This window comes from Carcharodon carcharias, chromosome 9 (genome assembly GCF_017639515.1).
Source record: "Carcharodon carcharias isolate sCarCar2 chromosome 9, sCarCar2.pri, whole genome shotgun sequence".
In the NCBI taxonomy this organism is placed as follows: Eukaryota; Metazoa; Chordata; class Chondrichthyes; order Lamniformes; family Lamnidae; genus Carcharodon; species Carcharodon carcharias.
In genome coordinates, this window is record NC_054475.1 from 4,895,280 (window position 1) to 4,919,400 (window position 24,121).

The 24,121-nt window shown below is 46.8% G+C and overlaps 1 protein-coding gene across 2 annotated transcripts in view; it reads left to right on the forward strand.

The window, feature by feature from the left end:
- The first annotated feature begins 5,177 nt into the window (after positions 1 to 5,177).
- The window catches only part of LOC121281753 (ras-related protein Rab-7b-like), a 52,586-nt gene continuing 33,642 nt past the window's right edge, over positions 5,178 to 24,121 (forward strand). Inside the window, exons 1-2 of one of the 2 annotated variants that reach the window (XM_041194698.1) lie at positions 5,178 to 5,413; positions 21,419 to 21,480. In XM_041194698.1, coding sequence (XP_041050632.1) covers positions 21,428 to 21,480 — 53 coding nt within the window. In that variant the 5' untranslated portion in view covers positions 5,178 to 5,413; positions 21,419 to 21,427. The remainder of the gene's footprint in view (positions 5,414 to 21,418; positions 21,481 to 24,121) is intronic. The other variant, XM_041194699.1, reaches the window with a different exon arrangement.

Here is a 24,121-nt window from a genome sequence, read left to right on the forward strand (position 1 = left end):
GGAGCAGCGAGGTGACGGTGTGGCGGGCAAATGGGAGGCTGCCTGCCAGCGAATCAGCATGCTTTCCCAGAACACATGATCAATTGGGATGAGATGGTGCAAAAACCCATCATTGCAGCCAGTGGGTAAAATGTCTGCACTTAGTGTAAATTTGGGATGATTCCGTCCCTTGTGACTGAAATGGCTATCAGGTCATATATATTTATTTCTATTTCTGCTACCTATCCATCCATTTTGTTATGCAGGACAAGGGAACACCACCATCTGCAAATTCCCCTCTCAGCCATTCACCATCCTGACTTGGAAATATATCACCATTCCTTCACTGTCGCTGGGTCAAAATCCTGGAACTCCCTCCCTAACAGCGCTGTGGGTGTACACACACCACATGGACTGCAGCGGCTCAAGAAGGCAGCTCACCACCACCTCCTCAAGGGCATTTAGGGAGAAGCAATAAATGCTGGCCTAGCCAACGATGCCCATGTCTCAAAACTGCTGCATATGCTCAGATAAAAAGCCTTTAATTTCTTCTTTATCCCATTGCTTACCGTGTGATGGTAGAAGAATAAGCAGAAGAGAGAGCACATACTTTTTGCTACATTTATAAATAAAATTATTAGGATTTATAATGTTTGAATCCATGATTATTTCAGAGTTTGTAAGGAAGCATCAGCTGACCAACCAATCCAATATTTTGCGATGTGGACTAACTCTTAAAGGAATTCTGACATTTTCTTAGAAATGTAGAGCATGCGAGAGGGATAAAATTAATCTACAGCAAACTTCTCATTTGAAAACAAACCAAAAAGCATCCAATAGTGGAGTCCTTAGCTGTAGGTTTTATAACAACTCCTGATGCATTTTGCTTGCAGTTGGATAAAGATGATCCTCATCCGATTGCTCCGTGGAATCTTCTAGGAAGCCAAACAAATCACAGTTTTGGTAAATTCCAAGTCCCTGAGATTTGCAGAAGTTCACTTGAAAAAAAAAAGAAATAACTTGCCTCTGTGCAGCACATCTCACATCCTCAGGAAATCCCAGAGAATTTTTTAGCCATTCAGTTTGTTTTCAAAGGCGTCGGCTGTTATGTCAGGAGATCCTTTGCAAAGGGCAGTGCGCTAAATACCCAGTTAACCTCTTCTGGCATAACCCGTTTAAGGGGTAAATGTTGCCCACGGCTCTAACTGTCATGAAATTTAGTGCCACAGGATCTTTGGCATCCATCTGAAGAGGTGAACCGGGGCCCCCATTGAATCTCGCAGATGACTAAAAACCTGAAAATACAGTAGTCTCTCTGGAATGCACTGGGGTTTCAGCAGGATTTTACCTTCCCGCCAAAGTCAACGGAGTTTAGAATGCCTCGTCATATTTTACAGCCCTGCCGGGGCCTAGGGATCATGTGCTCAACTCCTGCAATGGGTTTTGAACCTATGACCATCTTCTTCAGAAACATGAATGTGACTGCTCGGTAAAGCTATTTTTTTTTCCCGGAAGTGGATCGATTTTCAAATTCCGAGTTGTGCCTGTGTTCAGCAGTAAAACCCTTCAGGGATAATGGGAGATCTCCAGGCTTTTACCTGCTTTTCATAAAGCGGTATCTTTTCAGGTAGATAATTTATTTGCGGGTTTTTAAGTTGCCACTTGCCACAATTCAAAGAGAATGATTTATGAGGAAAGCTTTAAAGAAGATCAGGCTGTACAGTTTAGAAAGGAGAGCTTAAATAGAAACTTCACTGAAGTAAAATAAACGTTATGGATCAAATAAACCCAGGGCATTATTTGAAGTAAATTATGCAGGAAGGATATAAATTGAAATTTGTGAATTTTATATAAAGGGACACCTACATTAATACAGCACCTTTCATGACCATAGAACATCCCAAAAAGCATTACAAGCAATTAAATACATTTGGAGTGTAGTCATTGTTGTAATATAAGAGATGCAGCAGCCAATTTCAGCCCCATAAACAGTATATATTTCACTACATTTCTACTTCCCTTTGGCTCTGAAGAAGAGTATACAGACTTGAAACGTTAACTCTGTCTTTCTCTCCGCAGATGCTGTCAGACCTGCAGAGTTTTTCCAGCAATCTGTGTTTTTGAGCCAATTTCAACATAGACTTTCGAAAAATTCAGCAGGTCTTCCTCCATTATAACTCCAACAGGACAATGGCAGAGGGGTTGGAAATTACAACTTACCCCAGGTGAGGGTGGTGGCATTGGGGATGGGGTGGGCATTATCAGGGTCGGGGTCCTCAGATCAGATGTTTCTTCACCTCTGGTCTAGCAGAGCTGAATGAATTCAGGTGTAGCCTGGCAATCAGGTGTGGGGTCTGCCCTGGGGGTCTGAGCTTGGGGCTTGGCCTAAATCCCTGAAAATGTAAAAGTTTTTAAAGCTTCCCAGCTTCTACTTAAAGGGAACCTCTGGGCGAGGTTCCACCAGGGAAAGTTCTCATCATTATATCCTTCTACCTCCCTATCTGGTAGGCTGTGCCTCTAGTGGCATAAGTGCCCAGCAGTCAGAGCCTTCCCTGTTCATCCTTACACTTTGGTGAGATCAGCACAGGAAGTCATGACTTGAAACATGCCGATATTTGCAAGGGTTTTATGTTTGTGGATTTTTGGTCCACTATTTCTCTACCTGAAGGGTGATGAACGTTTGCAATTATTCACAGGACATTGTAGTAAACACGGTGACATTGGGATATTCAACAATGCAATTGGATACTAGGCTGAAAGAATCAGCCTATTTAATAGATGAACCCTAGTGAGCTTCAGAGCGATTTCTCTTCCTTGACTACGATCCTTTGATGAACTGTACAATGAATTGCTCCCAGAGAGAAACTTTCTGTAACAAAGAATGTGGGTATCAACATGCCAGATTGATGTTTGACACAATTCCCCACCCATTAAGACTAATGTTAGCCCTTATGTTGCATTCTGGGAAATGGCAGAGCAAGACTGGTGCATTCTGGGAGTCGCCTGCTTCCCGCTTACCTGACACGGGGATAATTATGGGTATCTTTGGGTGGTCATGAACGCAAAGGTCAGAGAGCTGAAAGAGAGAGAATGCTTGCAGTTATGGGACAGAGTTCAAGTACGGAAGAAGCACGTGTTAATGATTTTGTTCTGATTCTTTAGTTTTCGTGGCAAACCTGGAAGAATTTTCCGGTCGGTGATTGGGAGGGGGGGGGGTGCGGGGGGTCCTGCTCACCGACAAGTAAAATGACGCGTGGTGACGTCGGGCAGGTGTCCCTGCATCCTGTTAAAAACGAATTAAAACAGTTACCTGAGCTGCTTGTCCAACATTACGGTTGGCAGGGTAGGTGAATAGGCCAGGTGGCCTTTGTATTTCTCATGCAACCTCATCCACGAAGTGTTTTGAAATTCAATAAAAATTATTTTAAAAATTCATCGACTTGTCCCAGCTCATGTGACACTCTCACATGAGAGGACATGTTTTAAAAGTTTTTTTTTCCTTTATTTAAATTTTAAATCCTTAAACCGATATCCCCCCAAAGCACCTCCGTGCCTCAGGGAGATTTCTGCGTTCTTTCACGCACATGCACAAAAGCGCACAGGCCCCGACTCAGGGAATCTTCACCCCCACCCCCCCCCACACCACCCCCAACATAAAATGGTGGTGCGGTCCCGATCGGGTTCGCTCTCACTCCCTCCTGCCCCCGGACAACACCCCCCTCCCCGCCGAAGGGGGGAGAATTCAGCCCCTTGTCCCCAGTCCTCGGGCTACTGCATGAACAAGATGGGGCCCTATAAAAAGGGCCTTTCGTGATGTCCCAAAGCACTTCACTACCAATGAAGTACTTTTGAAGAGTAGTCACTATTGTAATGTAGGAAATGCGGCAACCAATTTGTGCACAGCAAGCTCCCACAAACAGCAGTGCAATAATGATCAAATAATCTGCTTTTTTAAGTGATGTTAGTTAAGGGATAAATATTGGGAGAACTCCCCTGGCCTTCTTCAAAATGATGCCATGGGATCTTTTACCTCCACCTGAGAGAGTGGTTTAGCAGCTCTTCCAAAGGAGAGTGCTCAGAATCTACTTTCTATCATTTCACCGGCTGTGGGGCTAAGTTGGACGGCTTTTTCTAAAAGCTGCAACAGGCATTGTGGGTTGAAAGGCTGCTTTGGGTGCTATAAGTTTCAATGGGGGGAATTTTATGGCCTTTCCCGCCGATGGGATTTTCCAGTCCCGCCGAAGTCAATGGTAATTTGAACGACTTGCCGCATTTGCCCCCCCTGCACCCCCCCCCACCCACCCAATCGGCTGCCACAGGGCCATAAAATTCCGCCCAATGGTTCTATTCTAGCCCTCGTCCTCCGCCCTTGCTGCTTCATCATTAGCTATTTGCCGACTGTTGACTCAACTAATGGAGGTGTGAGGCAGGGGTGTTTACAATCCAACAAGGTGTGTTGAGCACAGCTATGGACAGATAGTTTTGGAGACATTTTCTTATCCTGATGACGTCCCTGCTGGGGTTGCCACCTGTGATTAAACCTATTCCTGGAGGCTTTATCTCATGACTCGCTCCCATGCTCCAGCCTTGTCTGCCAACACATCCAGCCTTGTGACACACGGCTCTCCTACACAAATTGGAAAGCAAAATGACTCATTACCCAGTTGGATGATGCTTGGCTGTCAATCGAAAAAGCATTTTTCCCCATTTTCAATATTTTTATACCTGGTAAAGGGAAATATTCGAAGGAAATGACAAAAAAAAAAATCTTCTTCAATGTCCCGATGATTTTTCTCCAGGGTTGTACACAGCAGTGTCCTGGAGATTGATTTTCAATTCCTGGAGACTCCAGGCCAATCCTGGAGGGTTGGCAGCCCCAGTTTGGGCCTCGTTGTATCTGCCCTCTGCGGATGTCTATGGCATGGAAGAACGTGGGTTCAGCAGTTTGCGATGACCCAACCTGTGCAGAGCCCTGTATCAACTCTCATATAAATAACATGCTTGGCCTGATCCTATTCTACTTGCAAAGAAGGCATAATATTGCCTTTATTTCTACAGTGGACGTTCTGACAGTGGTTGCGCAATCAGGATATTAATCTAACCTCAAAAGCTTTTTTCCTTTAATGCAGTAAGCAAGCCAGTGACTGTTCCTGCAGCTGTTGGGTGGGAAACACCCCTGTCGCAACGTCAGGGAGAGTCATCTGTATCTGAACAAACCGGCTTTGCAGTCAGTTTGAGAAGTTGCTTTGACGGAGAGTTTGTCTGCAACCTGGGTGCGAGCTGTGGAGTGTTTATTCCCCCTACACCCGGGGAGATGAACAGAAAATAAAATGGGCCTGAAGGTATTGGAGCGCAAAGTGCTGTTGTAGATATCTGTTGTGGGCTCAGCCTCCTAATATCCTGCCAACAGCCACATTGTGAAGTGTGCCAAACTGTAAGTAACTGGAGATTAACTTTAACAAATTGCAGCTTTCACCATTATAGGCTGTGTTTGTGAATAGATAGCAATGTTTTATCAAGGTTCATTTGTTCCCATTTATATTTCCTTTTTAGACGCTGGTGTCTGTCATGAAAGAGATTTACCTGTCACTTTATGCCCAACAATCTATATAGAGTGTGTCATTGATTTCTGAAACTCTTCATGTCAGTGTCTGTGTCACTGGGCTGTCTCTGTCTAATTTCACTGATATGACCATGATCTGACAACTCCCAGACAGTCGCCCTCAATATCAGCCAGTCATGTTAAAGTTTTTGGAGTGAAGTTCCCTTTGGTAACATCAGGGCAATTTGGGCAGAATGGGCCAAATCAGCACTAAAAGATCAGGGAGTTGTAAACTTCAGTGAGTTACACATTAAAGCACTTGCAATCATGTTTTCTGGGATCTATTAAACTGGCCCAAATTCAATTATCCCCATTCAGGCAACTCCCACAGGGCTGGTCATGCCTTCAGGTTGAAATTGTGAAACATCACTGATAGTGCTGGTTGGGGAAGGCCTTTCAAACTGTGTTCGTTTTCTCAGGCACACAGACTCAGCGGGTATTACTTTCGCCTCTGTGTCAAGTGGTTGTAGGTTCAAGAAACCACTTCAGAGCCTTGGCTACAAAAATCTATGCTGGCTCTGCAGGGCGGTGCTGAGGGTGTGCTGCACTGTCATCTTTTGGACGAGGGGTTAAACTGAGGCCTTGTCTGCTCTCGAAGGTGGATGTAAAAGCTCCCATGGCATTATTTGAAGAAGAGTAGGGGCGTTATCCCCAGTGTCCTGGTCAATATTTATTCTTCAATCAACACCTCTTAAACAGATAATATTCATTATCATATTGCACAGCAAGGTGCCAGAAACAGCAGAAAAACGCCGCTGCATTTCCCATACTACAACAGTGACAAGGTTTCAAAAATCCTTTAGTATATCCTGAGGCTGTGGAAGGCACGTTACAAATCCAAGATTTTCATGAAAAGATTTTCAAATCAAAACCTATTTAATTTACTAAGAAACCAATTAGTTTTTCAGAAAAAAAGGTTCAGTAATTTTGAATCAGGTTAGTCACAAATGGAGGACTTAAGAATAGTGAGAAGTTTGGGCTGATGGAGAATAATATTGTGCTGGATACTATTATGAAAATTCTGCAGTACAGCATCATGGCCCTAGAAATTCAGCCACACTCATTTCTGGACATTTATGGGGAGGGTGGGTGGTAGTTGGCGGGGTGGCTCCTGCTGACTTCATGAATCGATCCCTCGTGCCTCCAATATTGGGCCTCATGTTCCATTTACATCGAGCACCATGTAGAAAGCAAAGGAAGATCCAGCCACCACTGGCAGCACAGTCAAGCAAATGAGGAAGGGAGGTGACCGAGAATTGCCAGGATGGATGGCGGCAATTGTTTTAGGAAGTAGTGTTGACTGGGGCGAGGGTCGGGTAGACCAATCCTGCTGCTCCCAGCTTCCCATTCAGGGAGATATATATACATCTTCCCTTGTTGGTTGTGGTCTGCAGTGGTCCCTTTCAGGACCACTTTTTAGGCTGCATGTAAACTTTGTTCCCCTGAATGCAACCAGTACTGGTGCTGACTGTCTCAGGGCAAATCTGGAGATGAGATTAAAGAGATGAATGCGTAGCTCAAAAACGAATGCGGGAGAAATGGGTTTTGATTGATAGGGAACTGGTATCAGGACTGGGGAAAGTGGGAGCTGTACCATAGGGAAAGGCTTCACCTGAACCGTGCTGGGAACAGTGTTCTGCCCAGTCAAATAACGAGGATGGTAGAGAGGGATTTGAACTAAAGAGTGGAGTGGAGGGAAGGGATCATGTGAAAGGAGATACGGTAAGTCAAAGGGAAACAAAGAGGTTATAGAGTGGGGTAGCTATTTGAGTAATAATAAACAGAGTGTGGCAGCAAGGGACAGAGAGTACAAACTTAAGAGTGCACCAGCAGATAAGGCTGGAGAGTGCAAAAATGGTAAAAAGACTCTGTTTCTGAATGCATACAGCATTCGTAACAAAACAGATGAATTCTTAGCACAGATAGAAAAAGTATGTACAACTTAATGGCCATTATAGAGATATGGTTGCATGGTAACCAAGGCTGGGATTTAAATATTGAAAGGTATTTGACATTTTGAAAGGATAGGAAGCTGAGAAAAGCTGATGGCGTAGCCCAGCTAATTAAGGATGTCATTAGTACAGCACCTTGGCTCGAAAGAGCAAAATGTAGAATCAGTTTGGATAGAGATAAGAAATAGGAAAGATAAGATGTCACTTGTGGGAGTAGTTTATAGGCCCCCTAACAGTAGTGACTTGATAGGATAGGGTATACAGGAAGAAATAAATGGGACGTGTTTAGAAAGGTACACAATAATCATGGGTGACTTTAATCTACATATAGATTGGGTGAATCAGATTGGCAAAAGTGGCCTGGAACATGAGTTGATGGAGTGTATTCAAGCCAATTTCTTAGAGCAACATGTTCTAGAGCCAATCAAGCTATTCTGGACCTGGTAATGAGCAATGAGACAGGATTAATCAATAATCTAATAGTAAAGGAACCTCCAGATGACAGTGGTCATAACATTGTAGAATTTCATGTTCAGTTTGAAGGGGAGAAGTGTGGGCCTAAGATTCATGTTTTAAACCTGAATAAAGGTAATTATAAGGGTATGAAAGCAGATCTAGCTAAAGTGAATTGGGAAACTAGGTCAAAAGGTAGCACAGTAGAGATGCAGTGACAGACTTTTAAGGAGATATTTAATAACTCTCAGCAAAGATTTATCCCAGTGAGAAAGAAAGGCCCTTTGAGAAGGATGCACCCTCTATGGTTGAATAAGGAAGTTAAGGATAACTTCAAATTGAAAGAAACATTGTACAAAGCTGCAAAGATTAATGGTAAGTCAGAAGATTGGTCAAATTTTAAGAACCAGCGAGGAATGACTAAAAAAGAAAGGGAGAAAGAAAAGTATGAGAGGAAGCTGGCTAGTAATACAAAAACAGATAGTAAGAGTTTCAACAAGCATTTAAATTAGAAAAGAGCAACCAAGTCTAGTGTTGGTCCTCCAGAGAGTGAGTCACGGGAATTAATGATGGAAAACAAGGAAATGGCAGAGATATTGAGCAGGTATTTTCGGCAAAGTTATCCGCTCCCCGTTGGCTTTGGGCATGTTTGGCGGCACGAGTGGACAATATGGTGAGAAGGCCAAAAATCGGTTTTACCCCATCGTGAAACCAGTTTGAGATTGTCCGCTCCACCCATCAATGGCCGGCTGCGTTTCCCACCGCTACACGTCGGAAACCTAATTTCAATACTTCAGCATCTCATTATAAGCCCAGCTCGCCGGAATGTTCCCACCTCGCTGGATCATCGGGGCACTCACGTTGACGTGTTTCACAACTGTACATAAGCAACATGCACCTGGCTAGCTGCACTTCGCTCGGGACTTAGAGTTCTGTTTGCCTACCTTGCTTCAGGCAGCACTCGCAGTCATCAGCACCAGGCTTCACGGAGAGCACCACCACTTTTAGAGGAGCTCACAGGCAGGTCTCTACCTACCAGACCCAGCCGTAGGCCAGGGTGACTTTTCAATGGCTGCAGGGCTAAGGCTTGCTTGGGGAAAGGGGAGAAGTTGCTGAAGGAAAGGGAAGAGGCTGCAGAGCAAGGGCTGTACTGGGGAAGTGGGGTATCCCAGGATGTCTGTGTGTGGGTGGGTGGGGGGGGGCGGTGGTGGTGGGGCACATGTTAATCTGTGTAAGTGGCCTCAAGATGGTGAGGGCTGAAGAAGCAGTCTTCAGAGGAGATGAAGCCAGATGGAGATGTGAGAGTGAGTGATGATGTCCCTTGAGTTGGCAATGAGTGAGATGCAGGTGAATATGTGATGGGCTTGTGAGTGTGTGAGTTTAGAGTGATGAGATGGTTGCCTTACCCTGGTGGCACAGACGAGATTATTCGTCCTCTTTCTGCACTGGATGGCCAATGTCTTCTGTGCAGTGTTGGCACTGACCACCACTGCCACCACCTCCCAAACCGGGGCGTTGAGATTGCTGGATCTCCTGCAGTCAGAGCAGGGGTGGGTGGAGGACATTATGGTGGGTCTGTAAAGGCATTCCAGTGACAGGTCACTGAACTCTTCATGGCTTTCAGGGCCATGTCTCCACTGGAGCAGTCCTGGGCTGCATCATTGAGAACTGTGTGGGTGAATGCTGTTTAGATAGGGTGAGGAAGCAGTGAGGTAACAGCGTGATGGGTGATTTAGAGGCTGCTGCCAGTGAGACAGCGTATTTCCTGTGGCTGCATAATTAATGAGGCAGGAAGTAAACAATAAGGTGCGAAAACCATTGCAGCCGGTGGGTAAAATGTTGTTTTTCACACCCACTACTGCGCTTAGTACAATTCTGGGACAATTCTGCCTTTTGTGATGGCTTCACTATAGAAGACTTAGAAAACTTCCCAAAGATACTGGAAAATCAAGAGGTGAACGGAAGGGAGCAACTTAAAACAATCACCATCACTAGGGAAAAGGTATTGGGAAAACTATTAGACCTAAAGGCTGACAAGGCCCCAGGACCATACGGCCTGCATCCTAGGACCTTAAAGGAAATGGTTGCAGAGATAGTAGATTCTGGAAGGGTCCCAGTGGATAATGTAACACATTAGAAAGGAAGGAGACAGAAAGCAGGAAACTACAGACCAGTTAGCATAACATCTATCAGAGTGAAATTGCTTGAATCCATTATTAAGGAGTTTATAGCAGGATACTTAGAAAATTCTAACTGAATCAGGCAGAGTCAACATGGGTTTGTGAAAGGAAAATGGTGTTTAACTAATTTATTAGATTTTTTTTGAGGAAGTAACAAGCAAGGGAGATAAATGAAAACCTGTAAGTGTGATGTACTTGGATTTCCAGATGGCATTTGATAAGGTGCCTCCTCAAACTTTACAGCACAAGTTAAGGTTACATGGTGAAGGAGGTAACATATTAACATGGATAAAGGATTGGTTTGCTAACAGGGAGCAGAGATTAGGGATAAATGTGTCTTTTTCAGCTTGGCAAGCTGGAATTAGTGGAGTGCCACAGGGATCAGTGCTGGGGCCACAACCATTTACAATCTACATCAATGATTTGGATGAAGGAACCAAATGTATGGTAGCTAAATTTGTCATTGACACCAAGATAGGTAGGAAAGCAAGTTGTCAAGAGTAGGTAGAGGGATTTACAAAAGTTAAGTGAGTGGGAAAAATTTGGCAGATGTGGCATAATGTGGGAAAATATGAACTCGTTCACTTGGCAGGAAGAATAGAAAAGCAGTATGTTATTTAAATGGAGAGAGATTGCAGAATTTGGTGATACAGAGGGATCTTGGTGTCCTGGTACATGAATCACAAAAGCTTAGTATGCAGGTACAACAAGTGATTAGGAATGTTGGCCTTTATTGCAAGGGAATGGAATATAAATGTAGGAACATTTTGCTGAAGCCGTATAAGGCCTTGGTGAGGCCACATCTGGAATACTGTGTACAGCTTTGGTCTCCTTACTTAACAAAAAGATATAATTGCATTAGAAGCACTACAAAGAAGATTCACTTGCCTCATTCCTGTCTTGAGGAGCTTATCTTATGAAGAAATGTTGAACAGGTTGGGCCTATACCCATTGGAGTTTAGGCGAATGAGAGATGATCTTATTGAAACATAACATCTTGAGGGGATTTGATAGGGTAGATATTGGGAGAGACTAGAGTCAGGGGACACTGTTTAAGAATAAGAGGGCAACTGTTTAATTTGGAGATGAGGAGAAACTTTTTCTCTCAAAGAGTCATTAGTCTGTGGAATTCTGTCCTCCAGAAAACAGTGGAGGCTGAGACATTGAATTTATTCAAGGCAAAGTTAGAAAAATTTTTTGATAGTAAAGGAAGTCAAGCAATTATGGAGGGCAGACAAGAAAGTGGAATTGAGACCACAACCAAATCATTGAATGTTGGAGAAGGCTTGAAGGGCTGAATAGCCTAGTCCTGCTCCGAAGACCTAGGTTCCTATGGAACAACCCCATCTAAGGCCCACAATGATGATAATAGACAGCTCATAGAGGTAAATTTGTCATTCTCTGGAAAATGAGTAGACAACAACAAGTTGCATTTATCTGTGCCTTTAACATAGTTAAACATCCCAAGGTGATTCACAGGAGCATCACAAAACAAAATTTGACCCTGGGTCACATAAGGAGACTTGAGGTTAGGTGACCAAAAGTTTGGTCAAAGAGGTAGGTTATGGAAAATATCTCCATATGAGGGGAGAGAGCTAGAGATGCAGAGAGAATATTCTCGAGCTTGGTGGCTAAGAATAAACGTCAATGGTGGAGCAGTTAGAATCAGGGACCCGCAAGAGACCAGAATTGGAGGAGTGCAGAGATCTCAAAGGCTTGTAGGGCTGGAGGAGATTAGAGTTAGGGTGTTATGAGGCCAGGGTGAGATTTGAAAACAAGGATGAGAATTCCAAAATTGAGGGAATTGATGAGGAAATTTCGCTGAAGCAAAGGCGAATGAGGAAATATGATCGTAAGTTAAGCAAAGTTTAAGCAAACATGACCAAAATTGAAGCAGGTCGTGCACATTTAGAACAATTAGCTTGTTGGTTATCTCATCATCTGGTGCAATGAATGTGAGATCAGTAAAATAAATCTTTTGATTAATGTGGTTTGAAGGAACAGTCATTGATGGCAAGGCAGGAAGAAGCTCAGAATAATCTGAGCCCATTCCACAGGGTTCACTCAACAGGCTCAACTTCCTTTTCCTATAGGGCTTGGTGAAGTGGCAATCGGAATGGTGGGGGTGGCTGGAGATCAGTGCTTGGAGGAGGGGCATGTTTTCAATCATGGCGGAGGGAGAGAGGTGTGTCGTCCCTTTAAGATTGTTGCGTAGCCTTGCCATCAGGCATCTTAAAAGGGTACGTTGGTTGTGCTTGGCTGTGCTTGTTGCACTGCTTGCTACATTCTGGGATTGCTGCAGGGCCGAGCTCAGCTGAGCAGGAACATTGACCTAACCTAATGCAGTAAGGCTCTGAACGCAGCAGGCTTGTGGTGCCTATACACGTTCGGAAGGCTGCAATCTAATTTGAGTTGCGTTTAAGTTAGAAAATGTGAAAGTAATAGCTGCCCTTTCACTTCTGTGATTAGGTTAATGCCACGAGAACATTTAAATTGTTTGCGTTTCTTAATGAAAAGATGGGATTTTCCGGCCCCACCTGCCACCGGCATCGTCCAGTCCCACAAAAGTCATTGATTTTTGCCTGGGTTGCCTCATCGCCCGCGGCAAGTCCCATCATGGCGGGGCCAGAAAATCCCCCAGCTTTCTTTTTGCTCGGATTCTCTCCGAGAAGCACTGTCCCAAACTGAGTTGCAGTTCTACAAACACTGAGGGCTGTCAAGCACCAGCCCAAGTGCCGACTGCATCAGTAACAAACCACTGGTGTAGCTTTTCTGGAGGGTTTTATTGGGTATTGGGCACATACTTTGGTGCCGGAGGTTTGGTCACAAAATGGCAAAGGCAGCAGAGCGACACTTTTGTAAAATTCACATTGTTCAGGTGGGAAGAATGAATGATGGTAAAATTCCCACGTTTTCTTTGGGTAATCATCTGCAGCGGAATCCTGGAAAATTCAATATCGAGGTGCACAGAATAATGGAGAATTTGTTAACACTCAAAATTCATTGTGAATCCCTTAAGTGCAATCCCCAGGTGAAATGGAGTAGACGACATGGAATTACAGCACCAGGCTGCACAGATATAATGCAACCATCTTCAGATGCTTCATCAATGACCTTCCTTCCATCATAAGGTCAGAAGTGGGGATGTTCGCTGATGATTGCACAATGTTCAGCACCATTCGCAACTCCTCAGATATTGAAGCAGTCCATGTCCAAATGCAGCAAGACCTGGATAATATCCAAACAATATCCTGACAAGTGGCAAGTAACATTCACACTACATACGTGAGGGCAATGACCATCTTCTACAAGAGAGAATCCAACCATAGCCCCTTGATGTTCAATGGCATTACCATCACTGAATCCCCCACTATCAACATCCTGGAGGTTACCATTGACCAGAAACTGAACTGGACTAGCCATATAAATAGTAGAGCAGGTGCAACGAGTAACCCACCTCCTGACTCCCCAAAGCCTGTGCACCATCTACAAGGCACAAGTCAGGAGTGTGATGGAATACTCCCCACTTGCCTGGATGAGTGCAGCTCCAACAATACTCAAGAAGCTTGACACCATCCAGGACAAAGCAGCCTGCTTGATTGGCATCCCATCTGCAAACACTCCACCACTGACGCACAGCAGCAGCAGTGTGTACCATCTACAAGATGCACTGAAGGAATTCACCAAGGCTCCTTAGACAGCACCTTCCAAACCAATGACCACTACCATCTAGAAGGACAAGGGCAGCAGATAGATGGGAACCTCACCACCTAAAAGTTCCCACCCAAGTCACTCACCATCCTGATTTGGAAATATATCGCTGTTACTTCACTGTTGCTGGGTCAAAATCCTGGAACTCCCTCCCTAACAGCACTGTGGGTGTACCTACACCACATGGGCTGCAGCGGTTCAAGAAGGCAGCTCACCACCACCTTCTCAAGGGCAACTAGGAATGCGCAATAAATGCTGGCCCAGCCAGCAAAGCTCATATCCTATGTATGAATAAAAAGAAAAGTCCTGTTTTAAAGTCTATATATTTTTATATAGCACTTTGATTTAATTTTATTTTATTTATAATTAAATACCAGAATTTACCACAGCTTGGGAAGCAGGGCAGTGGAGTTGGTCAGAGTATCGGAGCTTCTCTGCAGGTCAGGCTGAGGAGCTGACAAATGAGAAATGGAGGTACTAGCGCTCTACCACTGGCTGGAGGGCACAGTTACAGCCTGACAGCTTTACATAGGCAGATATCATTATCAACAGGAAAGTAGACATGCAACGGGAACAGTTGACATAAAAGAGTAACAAAACTATGGAAACAGGAAGTGAACTTTTATAGACAGAAATGTGCAGATGTAGGACCTCAGATATATTAAAGATATATATGACTTTATACGTCTTTACAATCTACATTGCATAGAATTTACAGCAGAGAAATATGTCACATGTCAGAGCTTCCCCCTGCCCTACCCGAACCTCATCAACATACCTTTCTATTCCTTTCTTCTTCATGTACTTATCCGCTTAAATCCATCTATGCTACCGACCTCACTACTCTACATAACAGTAGCTTCCACGTCCTCACCACTACCTAAGTGAAGAAGGCCGGAATCGTCTGCTCTCCTTGGCGTTGAGTGTGGTTGGCGGTGTGAGTGGACAGTATGGTGAGTAGGCCGAAAATTGGCTTTACGGCCGTTGTGAAACCAGTTTGTGATCATCCACTCCACCTGTCAGTGACCGCCCGCGTTTCCCACCGTCCAACAGCGGGAACTTATTATTGTGCATCTCATTATTGTGTCCTCAAGCCGAATCATCCCCCCACCATCGCCACGTCAAATTTAATTCCCACATCGGCGTGACTTCAGAACGACGTGATTTACGGCGAGCTGAACACCCAGGGGAACTCGGATGTGAGTGCACACAACCTGGAGCAGCGTTCGGGAGAATCGCGCGTAGGACATCAAGGAAGAGGCTCCGTGCAGTCAGTGGGGGGGCACAGGCAAGTCGCTTTGTCCCGGCTGGCTTTCAGTTTGGTGCCGGGGTAAGGAATTCCAGTGTGGGTGGGGCTGGGGGGGTGGGAGTGGGTGTGGGGATTGGGGGAGGCAGCACAGACTGATGGAAGTACATAAGCACATGCCAGGGGAGGGAAGGGGAGAGGTGGGAAGGGGAGAGGAGGGAAGGGGAGAGGAGGGAAGGGGAGGGGAGGGGAGGGGAGGGCATGAAGGAGGGGAGGGTGAGGGAAGCGGCCACACACTTGGAAAAGCTTGTCAAAGTGAGCATTCTTCCACAGCCGAGACCGATCAGCAGTAGCTCCATTGATTCGCTTGGAGTCGGGCCTCTGAGGTTTTTCTGCCCACTCAAGCGACGCAAAAGCATGAAAGTGCCACCAGATGCTGCAGAACATTTCACCGTTCAGATGCAGACTGATAATTAATGTGAGTTTTAGGGGTAATTGGACGACTGGGTAAGTTGTACAATCCCCTTGCGAAAGGTGGTCATGGTGCAGTCACTGGTGGAGGTGCTCACAGCCCCTTGCAATGTCTTTATTCCAGTTTGGACCAGTCTCCCCCATGGTTCAAGCTAACAGTGCAGCCTTGCAGTGCGGGTTAGGAGAATGCCTGCGCCTGAGCTGAGAGCACAGCCTGCAGTCCAATGGGCAAAGCTGCTCCCAATCGGTCGGGTGGAGTGGGGCAGAGTGGATGGCGTTTCGGACAGCCATGAAGTGCACAACACACTGGCCATCCAAGTGGTGACCAGCGCTCTCCTGTATGCATGAAGGCGCCTTGAGATGCAGCCTGAGCCGGAGACTTAACCAAGAGGGTTCCTTAGGGCATGTGCCAACCCATGCTTTTCTCTCTTTAATCCTACAGAGGAGAACATCAGGGTCATGGAGCCTGGTGATGTAGCGGTATGCCTCATGGCTCACAGGGAGCAGAGAAGGAGAAGAGTGTGACAGAAGTGCCCAGCTCACCCAAGGGAGGAGGACCACCCTCCAGATGAAGGTGCGCAGGACCCCATGTACACCCAGCTGAAGATCCACAGCGAGCCGTTACTCGTAGGTGCCTCACTAGTCCCAGGGTCTATAGATGGTGCTTGTTATTCCGCAGGTGACTGAGAACCAGTGCAGCCGAAGACTGCGCATGTCTAGGGGACTGGTCGGTCACATGCGCCACTGCAGCAGGATTTTCCGCCATGTAGACACAGAGGGCATCCACTGCCCTTGGCCGTTAAAGTGACCACAACGCTCAATATTTACACCAATGGCTCCTTCCAGGACCCACAGGTGACCTGTGCCGGATCTCGCAAGTCTCCACCCACAAGTGCATCCAGGCGGCCATGGATGCCATCTTCACAAAGGCGCAGAACTGTGTGCATTTTGCCTGGGATCAGGAAAGCCAAGAAGCAAGAGCACTGGGATTTGCGCAGATCTCCGATTTTCCATAGGTGCAGGTTGCCATCAAATACACTCACTTAGATCTCCACGGCAACAAGCAGTCAACTACTTCAACCGCAAGGGCTTCCACTCGCTGAATGTTCAGCTGGTCTGTAACCACCACAATTTGTGTCCTACAGATATATGCATCATTTCTAGGAAGCGTCCGTGACTCCTACATCCTCAGTGTGTCTCAGACCCCTGACATCTTCCAGGGTCCACAGAGGCTGCGGGGTTGGCTCCTTGGGGACAAGGGTTACCCACGGATGACATGGCTGATGACACATGTGTGGCAGCCTCAGACTGCAGCAGAGCGACAGTATAATGAGGCTCACGCTGCAGCTCACAACTTGATGGAGCAAACCATCGGGATGCTGAAGATGTGGTCCCAGGGCCTGGACTAGTCTGGTGGAGCCCCTGCAATACAGTCTGCAGAGGATGTCACTGTAGCTCCCTGTGCACTACACAAGCTGGCGCTACACAGAGGGGAGCACCTGGCTGAGGAGGAGATGGGAGAGTTGTGCGTCTCCTACGATGAGGAGGACATCGAAGGGGATGAGGATGTTAAGGTCCTTGAAGGCCGGCATGCCAGTGATGAGGCAATCGCACTGACCAGACGAGGCTGGTGCGATCGTGAGACCCTGTTAGCTTCTAGATTGATAGAGGATGATGCTGACATGCAGTGAGGACACTCCATGGATCTTCACACAGCCTTTGTGAACGTCTGACTCCTGTCTGGCTGATGGCAGTTCGCTTGCGCTCTGTGATCATGGTCATATCATGGAGACGCAGCCGTGAAACTTTAAGTGCACCTGATCCTTTGGCAGTCTTCATCCCCTTGTGTGTGACCCTTCAGGATCACACTGTCACTGGACACAGATGCTGAAGACAGAGTTAACGTTTCGAGTCTGTGTGACTCTTCTCCAGAGCTGTGGTGCTGTCAGACCACAGACGCTGTCAGACCTGCTGAGATTTTCCAGCATTTTTTTGTTTTTGTTTCAGATTTCCAGCATCCGCAGTTTTTGCTTTCATCACAGATGCTGAAGAGATGGGGGACCAGCCCCACCTCAAAGGTGCTGAGAGCACACGGGGAGAACGATGGAACTCTGTGACGCCTGCCCACGACATTCTGTCAGTAATGACAAGCCACATTGTGGCGCTGGCATCACTAATGTGTCCAGTGAGTGTGAAGCTGGACCATCACTTTGATCTGAAGGTTACACACCGCACAGGGAAGAGACCCTGGACTGAGACACCTGCCTTTATCTTGTGCAGGAACCAAGGTTTCACATTTGAGTGAACACTTCTCATCATAACAAGAAGCCATAGACAAAGAGACATTCTTGGGAGATTATGTACACTTGTGAACATTAAGTACAAGTGATTAACTCCCGTGCCCAGGCCATGCAATTACATCTCCTTAACCTTCCTAACCTTGCCGCTAAGTCTTGGTGCTCCCGACATCCACAGCGTACGTGGAGGCTGCCTGCTGACTGCTGCACCCAGTCTGTGATGACCTTGGCTGGCACCCTCTGGAGGGTCGAGACCTGTGCTTTTGTCATTCTGCTGTGGGCCAATGACACCCTCCTCGGCCTGTGGAATTGGAGACGATGGGGTCACAGGAAGAGGGGATTTGGATCAGCTGGACGTTTTTCAAGTCACCTGGGTGGATGGCCCTGGGGTGTCGAGCTGCGTGTCCTCCTCCCTGTGGGTGCCCGGGGATCCCTGGCTGACGTCTTGAGGAGGAGGAGAAGCTGGAGTGAGACCGAGCTGCCCCATACCCCTCTCACAGACACACTGTTGGCGGCCAACTATGGCATCATCAATGGAGTTCAGCCTGCGCAGCAATGCAGGATCGAAGTCCTGGACCAAGGTCTCTATGGTAACCGTCATCCCGCCAGGGTTGACCTCAGTACGTCAGCATGTCGGTGCTATCACCTCAGACTGAAGGCAGGCGGACTCCTCCATCGTCCCTGGCTGAGGAGGGCACCAGACATCCCTTCCTGATGTCCCCGCGATGGTCTTTGCAGCTCCACCAACTGATTGAGGACCGAGTCCAGAGGCTCATCGTCTGAGTCGGACTCAGCAGATTCCTGGCCTCCAGCAGTCCTCTGAATGCTGGCGACCAAGGGTGTCCCTGTCTCCGCCAGCTGTGGAGCAGATTGTGGGCTGTCCTGACCAGATTGTGATCCCCAGGTTGCTCTACATCTAGGTCCCACCGAGGTGTGTGTCGCTGCGCTGGTGGAGGGTGGGGGTGAGTGCCATGATGAGTCTTCAACGATACTGCCCTCAGGGTCCTCATCCAACGTGCTCTAGGCGCTGGAGTCGGGGTCAAAGTTACCTGAGGGCAATGTGTCAGACGTGCCTAGGAGATAAAGCAGAGATTATTAGCGCTTGGCAACCACGTTGAACACAGAACAGCGGACCCAGAGCAATGTTGACAGAGGGATGAGCTGGTGCAGGATCCTCACATGAATGCTTGCAGCTGATCTAACTGTTGGTGCAGCAATGGTCTACATCCTTTCCGGCCAGCTCCAACACTCAACTCTCAAACGGAGTGAGGACCTTGATGTCTGGCACCTTTTCCGTTGATTGTGTGTGATCTTGTCCTGTATAAAGACAGATGGGTTGAGTGTGAGCAAGATGCGTGCCAGGCCAAATGAGAAGGATGCCAGGCATGTGTGTGTGTGTGTCGAGGGGAGCCATGGACAAGATAAGAAGGCGATCTCCAGTGGAGATGAGGCCAGGTGGAGATGCGAGGGTGGGTGTGAGAATGGGTGGTGATGTCCCCTTGAGCTGGCAGTGAGTGAGATGCCAGTGAATGTGTGGTGGGCTTTTGAGATTGACGAGACGGTTGACTTGCACTGGCGGCACAGATGAGATATCATTCATCCTTTTCGTGCAATGGATGGCCGACCTCTTCTGTGCAGCATTGGCACTGACCAGCACTGGCACCACCTCCCAAGCCGGAGTGGTGAGACTGATGGGCCTCCTGTGGCGAGTGCAGGGGTAGAGGACAGCATGGCGGGCCACCACAGCGACTATAAAGCAGGCCAGGGATGAGTCACTGAATTGGGAGTGGGGTGGGGGCTGCACTCTCCTTGGTTTTTAGGGCCATGTCTTTACCGGACCAGTCCTGGGCTGCAAGCATTGAGAACTGTGCGTGCAGCTGCAGTTTAAATATGGCACCCGGAGTGGGGAAGCAATGAAGTGACAGTGTGGCGGGCAAATCGGTGGCCGCCTGCCAGTGAGAAGGCGTGTTTCCTGTGGCTGCATAATTAATGAGGCAGGGAGGGGGCCGATACAGTGAAAATCTGCCATTGCGTCCAGCAGGTAAAACGTTTCTCATGCCCACTATGGCACAAATTTAGGACGATTCTGCCCAACGTTTCTCCTAAATTGTTCTTGGGATTTATCCATCCTCTCTTAGATTTATGGCTGCTAGCTTTGGACTCCCCACAAGGGGAAACACTTCCTCCAGAGCTACCTCATCAAACCCCTTCATAACTTTAATAACCTCTTTAACAGTCACCCCACAATATTCTCCTTTCCAGAGAAAATAGCCAAAGCTTATTCTTGATACTCATAACCTCTCAATTCTGACATCGTCCTTGTAAATCTTCTCTACACATTCTCAAATGCCTCTATATCTTTTCATTAATATGGAGACTATGTAAAATCCAGTTAATATCATTCCCAAATTACAATAACATTTCCCTTGGTGCGAAAGTTGAAACAGTTCGATGTTGACACATTGCTGGGCAGCAAACAACATTTTTATTAAAGCTAAAGCAAACTGGAGTTTGAGTGAAAGGTTATCGACCTGAAAAGTAAACTCCATTTCTCGCTAATAAATTGCTAATAAATCCTGAAATGGAATTCGAGAGAAATTTCTTTACTAAGAGAGTGGGGAGAATGTGGCACTCGCTAGCATGTGAATAATACAGATGCCTTTAAGGGAAAGTTAAGCAAGTACATGAAGGAGAAGAGAATGGCTGGTTACATTGTTAATGTGAAATGAACTGGAATGGGACAAGGCTTGAGTGAAGCAGAAACAGTAGCACAGACCTGTTACGGTGCTGTACAATTGTAGGTAATTCTCGCTCCCTGACCTGAGTGTTTCCAGCATTTCATTTTTCATTTTGGAATAGAGCTATCTTTTTTTCATCAGTTCATGGAATGTGGATGTCGCTGGCTGGGCCAGCATTTATTGCCCATCCCTAATTGCCCTTGAGAAGGTGGTGGTGAGCTGCCTTCTTGAACCGCTGCAATCCATGGGGTGTAGGCTCCATAGGCAGCACCTTCCAAACCCACAACTGCTACCACCTAGAAGGACAAGGGCAGCAGACACATGGGGACAACACCACCACCCAGAAGTTTCTGTCCAAGCCACCCACCATCCTGACTTGGAAATATATCACCGTTCCTTCACTGTCGCTGGGTTAAAATCCTGGCACTCCCTCCCTAACAGCACTGTGGGTGTACCTACACCACAGGGACTGCAGCGGCTCAAGAAGGCAGCTCACCACCACCTTCTCAAGGGCAATTAGGGATGGCAATAAATGCTGGCCTAGCCACGAGGCCTACATCCCATAAATGAATAAAAAAAAGGAACAGCTGCAGTGCTGTTAGGAAGGGAGTTCCAGGATTTTGATTCTGATGAAAAATAGCGAGTTTTTATCTTAACAAGGTCAGACAGACCACGTTAGAATCATAGCCTTTTGGGAGTTGCACCATTCAAGAGCATCAGTCCACAATCATTGCAGACAAGTTCTGTCAGTTCAGCGTTGACAAGTGTTTCCCTACATTTATTCCCCAGGTACCGTAGATGAACACCAGCAAGAGAGTAGACTTGAAAATAATTATCCTCGGTTCCATTGGGTAAGCAGCAAAATAACTTTTAAAAATATGCATCACAAATGTTTAATAGCATCCAGACATTCAGGAAAAGAGTGGGGGGGAAGAAACAAAATAATTTTAAAACATGAACAATTGAAAACAAAGTACAGCGAGTAGCTGACTGATAATATTTCTGTACCTCAGGAACAATGTTCTCTACTGTTTCTCTTTGCGATGCACAACCTGTTTGTTCCACTGCACAGTCCCTTTAAGATTGCTGGGAAGCCTGTTTGTTCCCGGCTGTGCATCTGCACAACTTAGTGGGAACATTAATCGGGAATCCTTCCTTCCTTCCTTGGTCATAGTGGCGTAGTGGTAATAACACTGCACCAATAATTCAGAGGCCCAGCCTAATATTTCGGGAAGGCAGGTTCAAATCCCACTGTGGCTGCTCAAGGAATTAAAAATTCCAATTAATTTATAAATCTGGTATTGAAAGCTAATCTTAGTGATGGTGACCGTGAAGCTATCATTGATTGTGGTAAAAACCCAGCTGGTTCACCCATGTCCTTTCAAGGAGGAAATCTGCTGTCCTTACCTGGTCTGACCTTTCATGTGACTCCAGACCCACAGCTGACTCTTAACTGCTCTCAGAAACAGCCCAGGAAGCCACTCGGTTGCACCAAACCACTACAGACACCAAATGGTTCAAGAGAGTAACTCATGAACACCTTCTCATGGGCAATTAATTAGTGGTGGGCCAGCCTGTCACCACACAGGAGGAACGACATGTAAACCTGCGGGAGGTGTGTCAGCCTAAACTTTGGGCTCAAGATAATTACTCGAGTGGGGCTCTCTCTGAGGCGTACCTGACACCCTGGACATGGTGTTACAGTAAATGCCCAGACCTAGACAATTGCACTGTTTTCCTGAGGGAGGCTGAAGATAAACTGCATTCTTAAACCCTCGTACCAAGCAACTCACCCCAGCGTACTGACTGCCCAGTGCAGTTCATCAAGCAAGTGCACCATCTGCTGGCCACACTCAATAATTAGAATTGAAAAGTTTAGATTAAATCTAGATAGAATTGTGTTTAGCCAACACTGAGTTGTGTATGGCATTGTGGTCTCCATATTGCATTAAGGATATAGAGGCGCTAGGGAATGTGTAAAAAGATTTGCAAGGATGATACGACAACTGAGAAGTTATAACTATCAGACAAAATTGTTTACTAAAACCCACTTTCACAGCCATATCTCCTTTCTCAGTGACTGTCTCCGTCTCTGACTTACCTCACGTGGATTTCAACTGAAATTCCACCCCTCATGTTTCGAACCCACCCAGGATTACAGGTATTTCCGGGACATAAAACGTTTCTCGGACTGCTGTTCCCGTCACATTCTGAGATCCACACTCAGTGCCATGCGCCGCCATATGAACACACTCGACCTCTCCCTCCAGCAGCATCGCCGTACCCTTTTTCAAAGCTGCGCGTGCCCCCAGTTTCATTTTATTCTTCGTCTCATCCGACGCCTCAACAAGAAACTTTTTCTCTTTCTCTCAAGTGCTAAGGAACACAATCTCCAACAACTCATCGACACCAACACCCATCTAGGACCCTCCACCCCTGCCTGTTCCTCCGTCCCCACCCCATCTTCCAATCCCAGCCCCGGCCGGGTATTCACTATACCCCCTGACCTTCCCCTCTCCGATGCTGAACGTTCAGTGCTCAGCAAAGGACTCAGTTTCATACCCTTACGGCCTCATCTCAATGAATTTCGGGCTCGGCACGATGCTGAACTCTTCTTCCGCCGCCTTCGTCTCCGTGCTCACTTCTTTGGGCAGGAGTCCTCTCCCCATTCAACGGATCCTTTCACCCACCTCCAATATTCTCCCTCCACCTGGACCCCTCCCTCTGGATTCTTACCTGCTCTTGAACTTTTCATTGAGAACTGTCGGCGTGACATTAGTCGTCTCAATTTCTCTGCTCCTCTCACCCATTCTAATCTCTCTGTCGCTGAACTTACTGCACTCCATTCTCTCAGGTCCAACCCTGACATTGTCATCAAACCAGCTGACAAGGGTGGTGCTGTTGTTGTCTGGGGCACTGACCTCTACCTCGCAGAGGCTGAGCGTCAACTCGCAGACACTTCCTCCTACCTCTCCCTGGACCATGACCCCACCACTGAACATCAAGCCATTATTTCCAGGACTGTCACTGACCTCATCTCCTCTGGGGATCTTCCTCCCACAGCTTCCAACCCGATAGTCGCCCAACCTTGGACGTCCCGCTTCTATCTCCTACCCAAAATCCACAAACAGAACTGTCCTGGTAGACCGATCGTGTCAGCTTGCTCCTGCCCCACAGAACTCATTTCTCGTTATCTTGACTCCCTTCTCTCTCCCTTGTCCAGTCCCTTCCCACCTACATCCGTGATTCCTCTGACACTTTACATCACATCAACAATTTCCAGTTCCCTGCCCCCAACTCTTCACCATGGACGTCCAATCCCTCTACACCTCCATCCCCCACCAGGATGGTCTGAGGGCCCTTAGCTTCTTCCTCAAACAGAGACCCGAACAATCCCCATCCACCACTACTCTCCTCCGTCTGGCTGAACTTGTTCTCACACTGAACAATTTCTCCTTCAACTCCTCTCACTTCCTCCAGATAAAAGGTGTG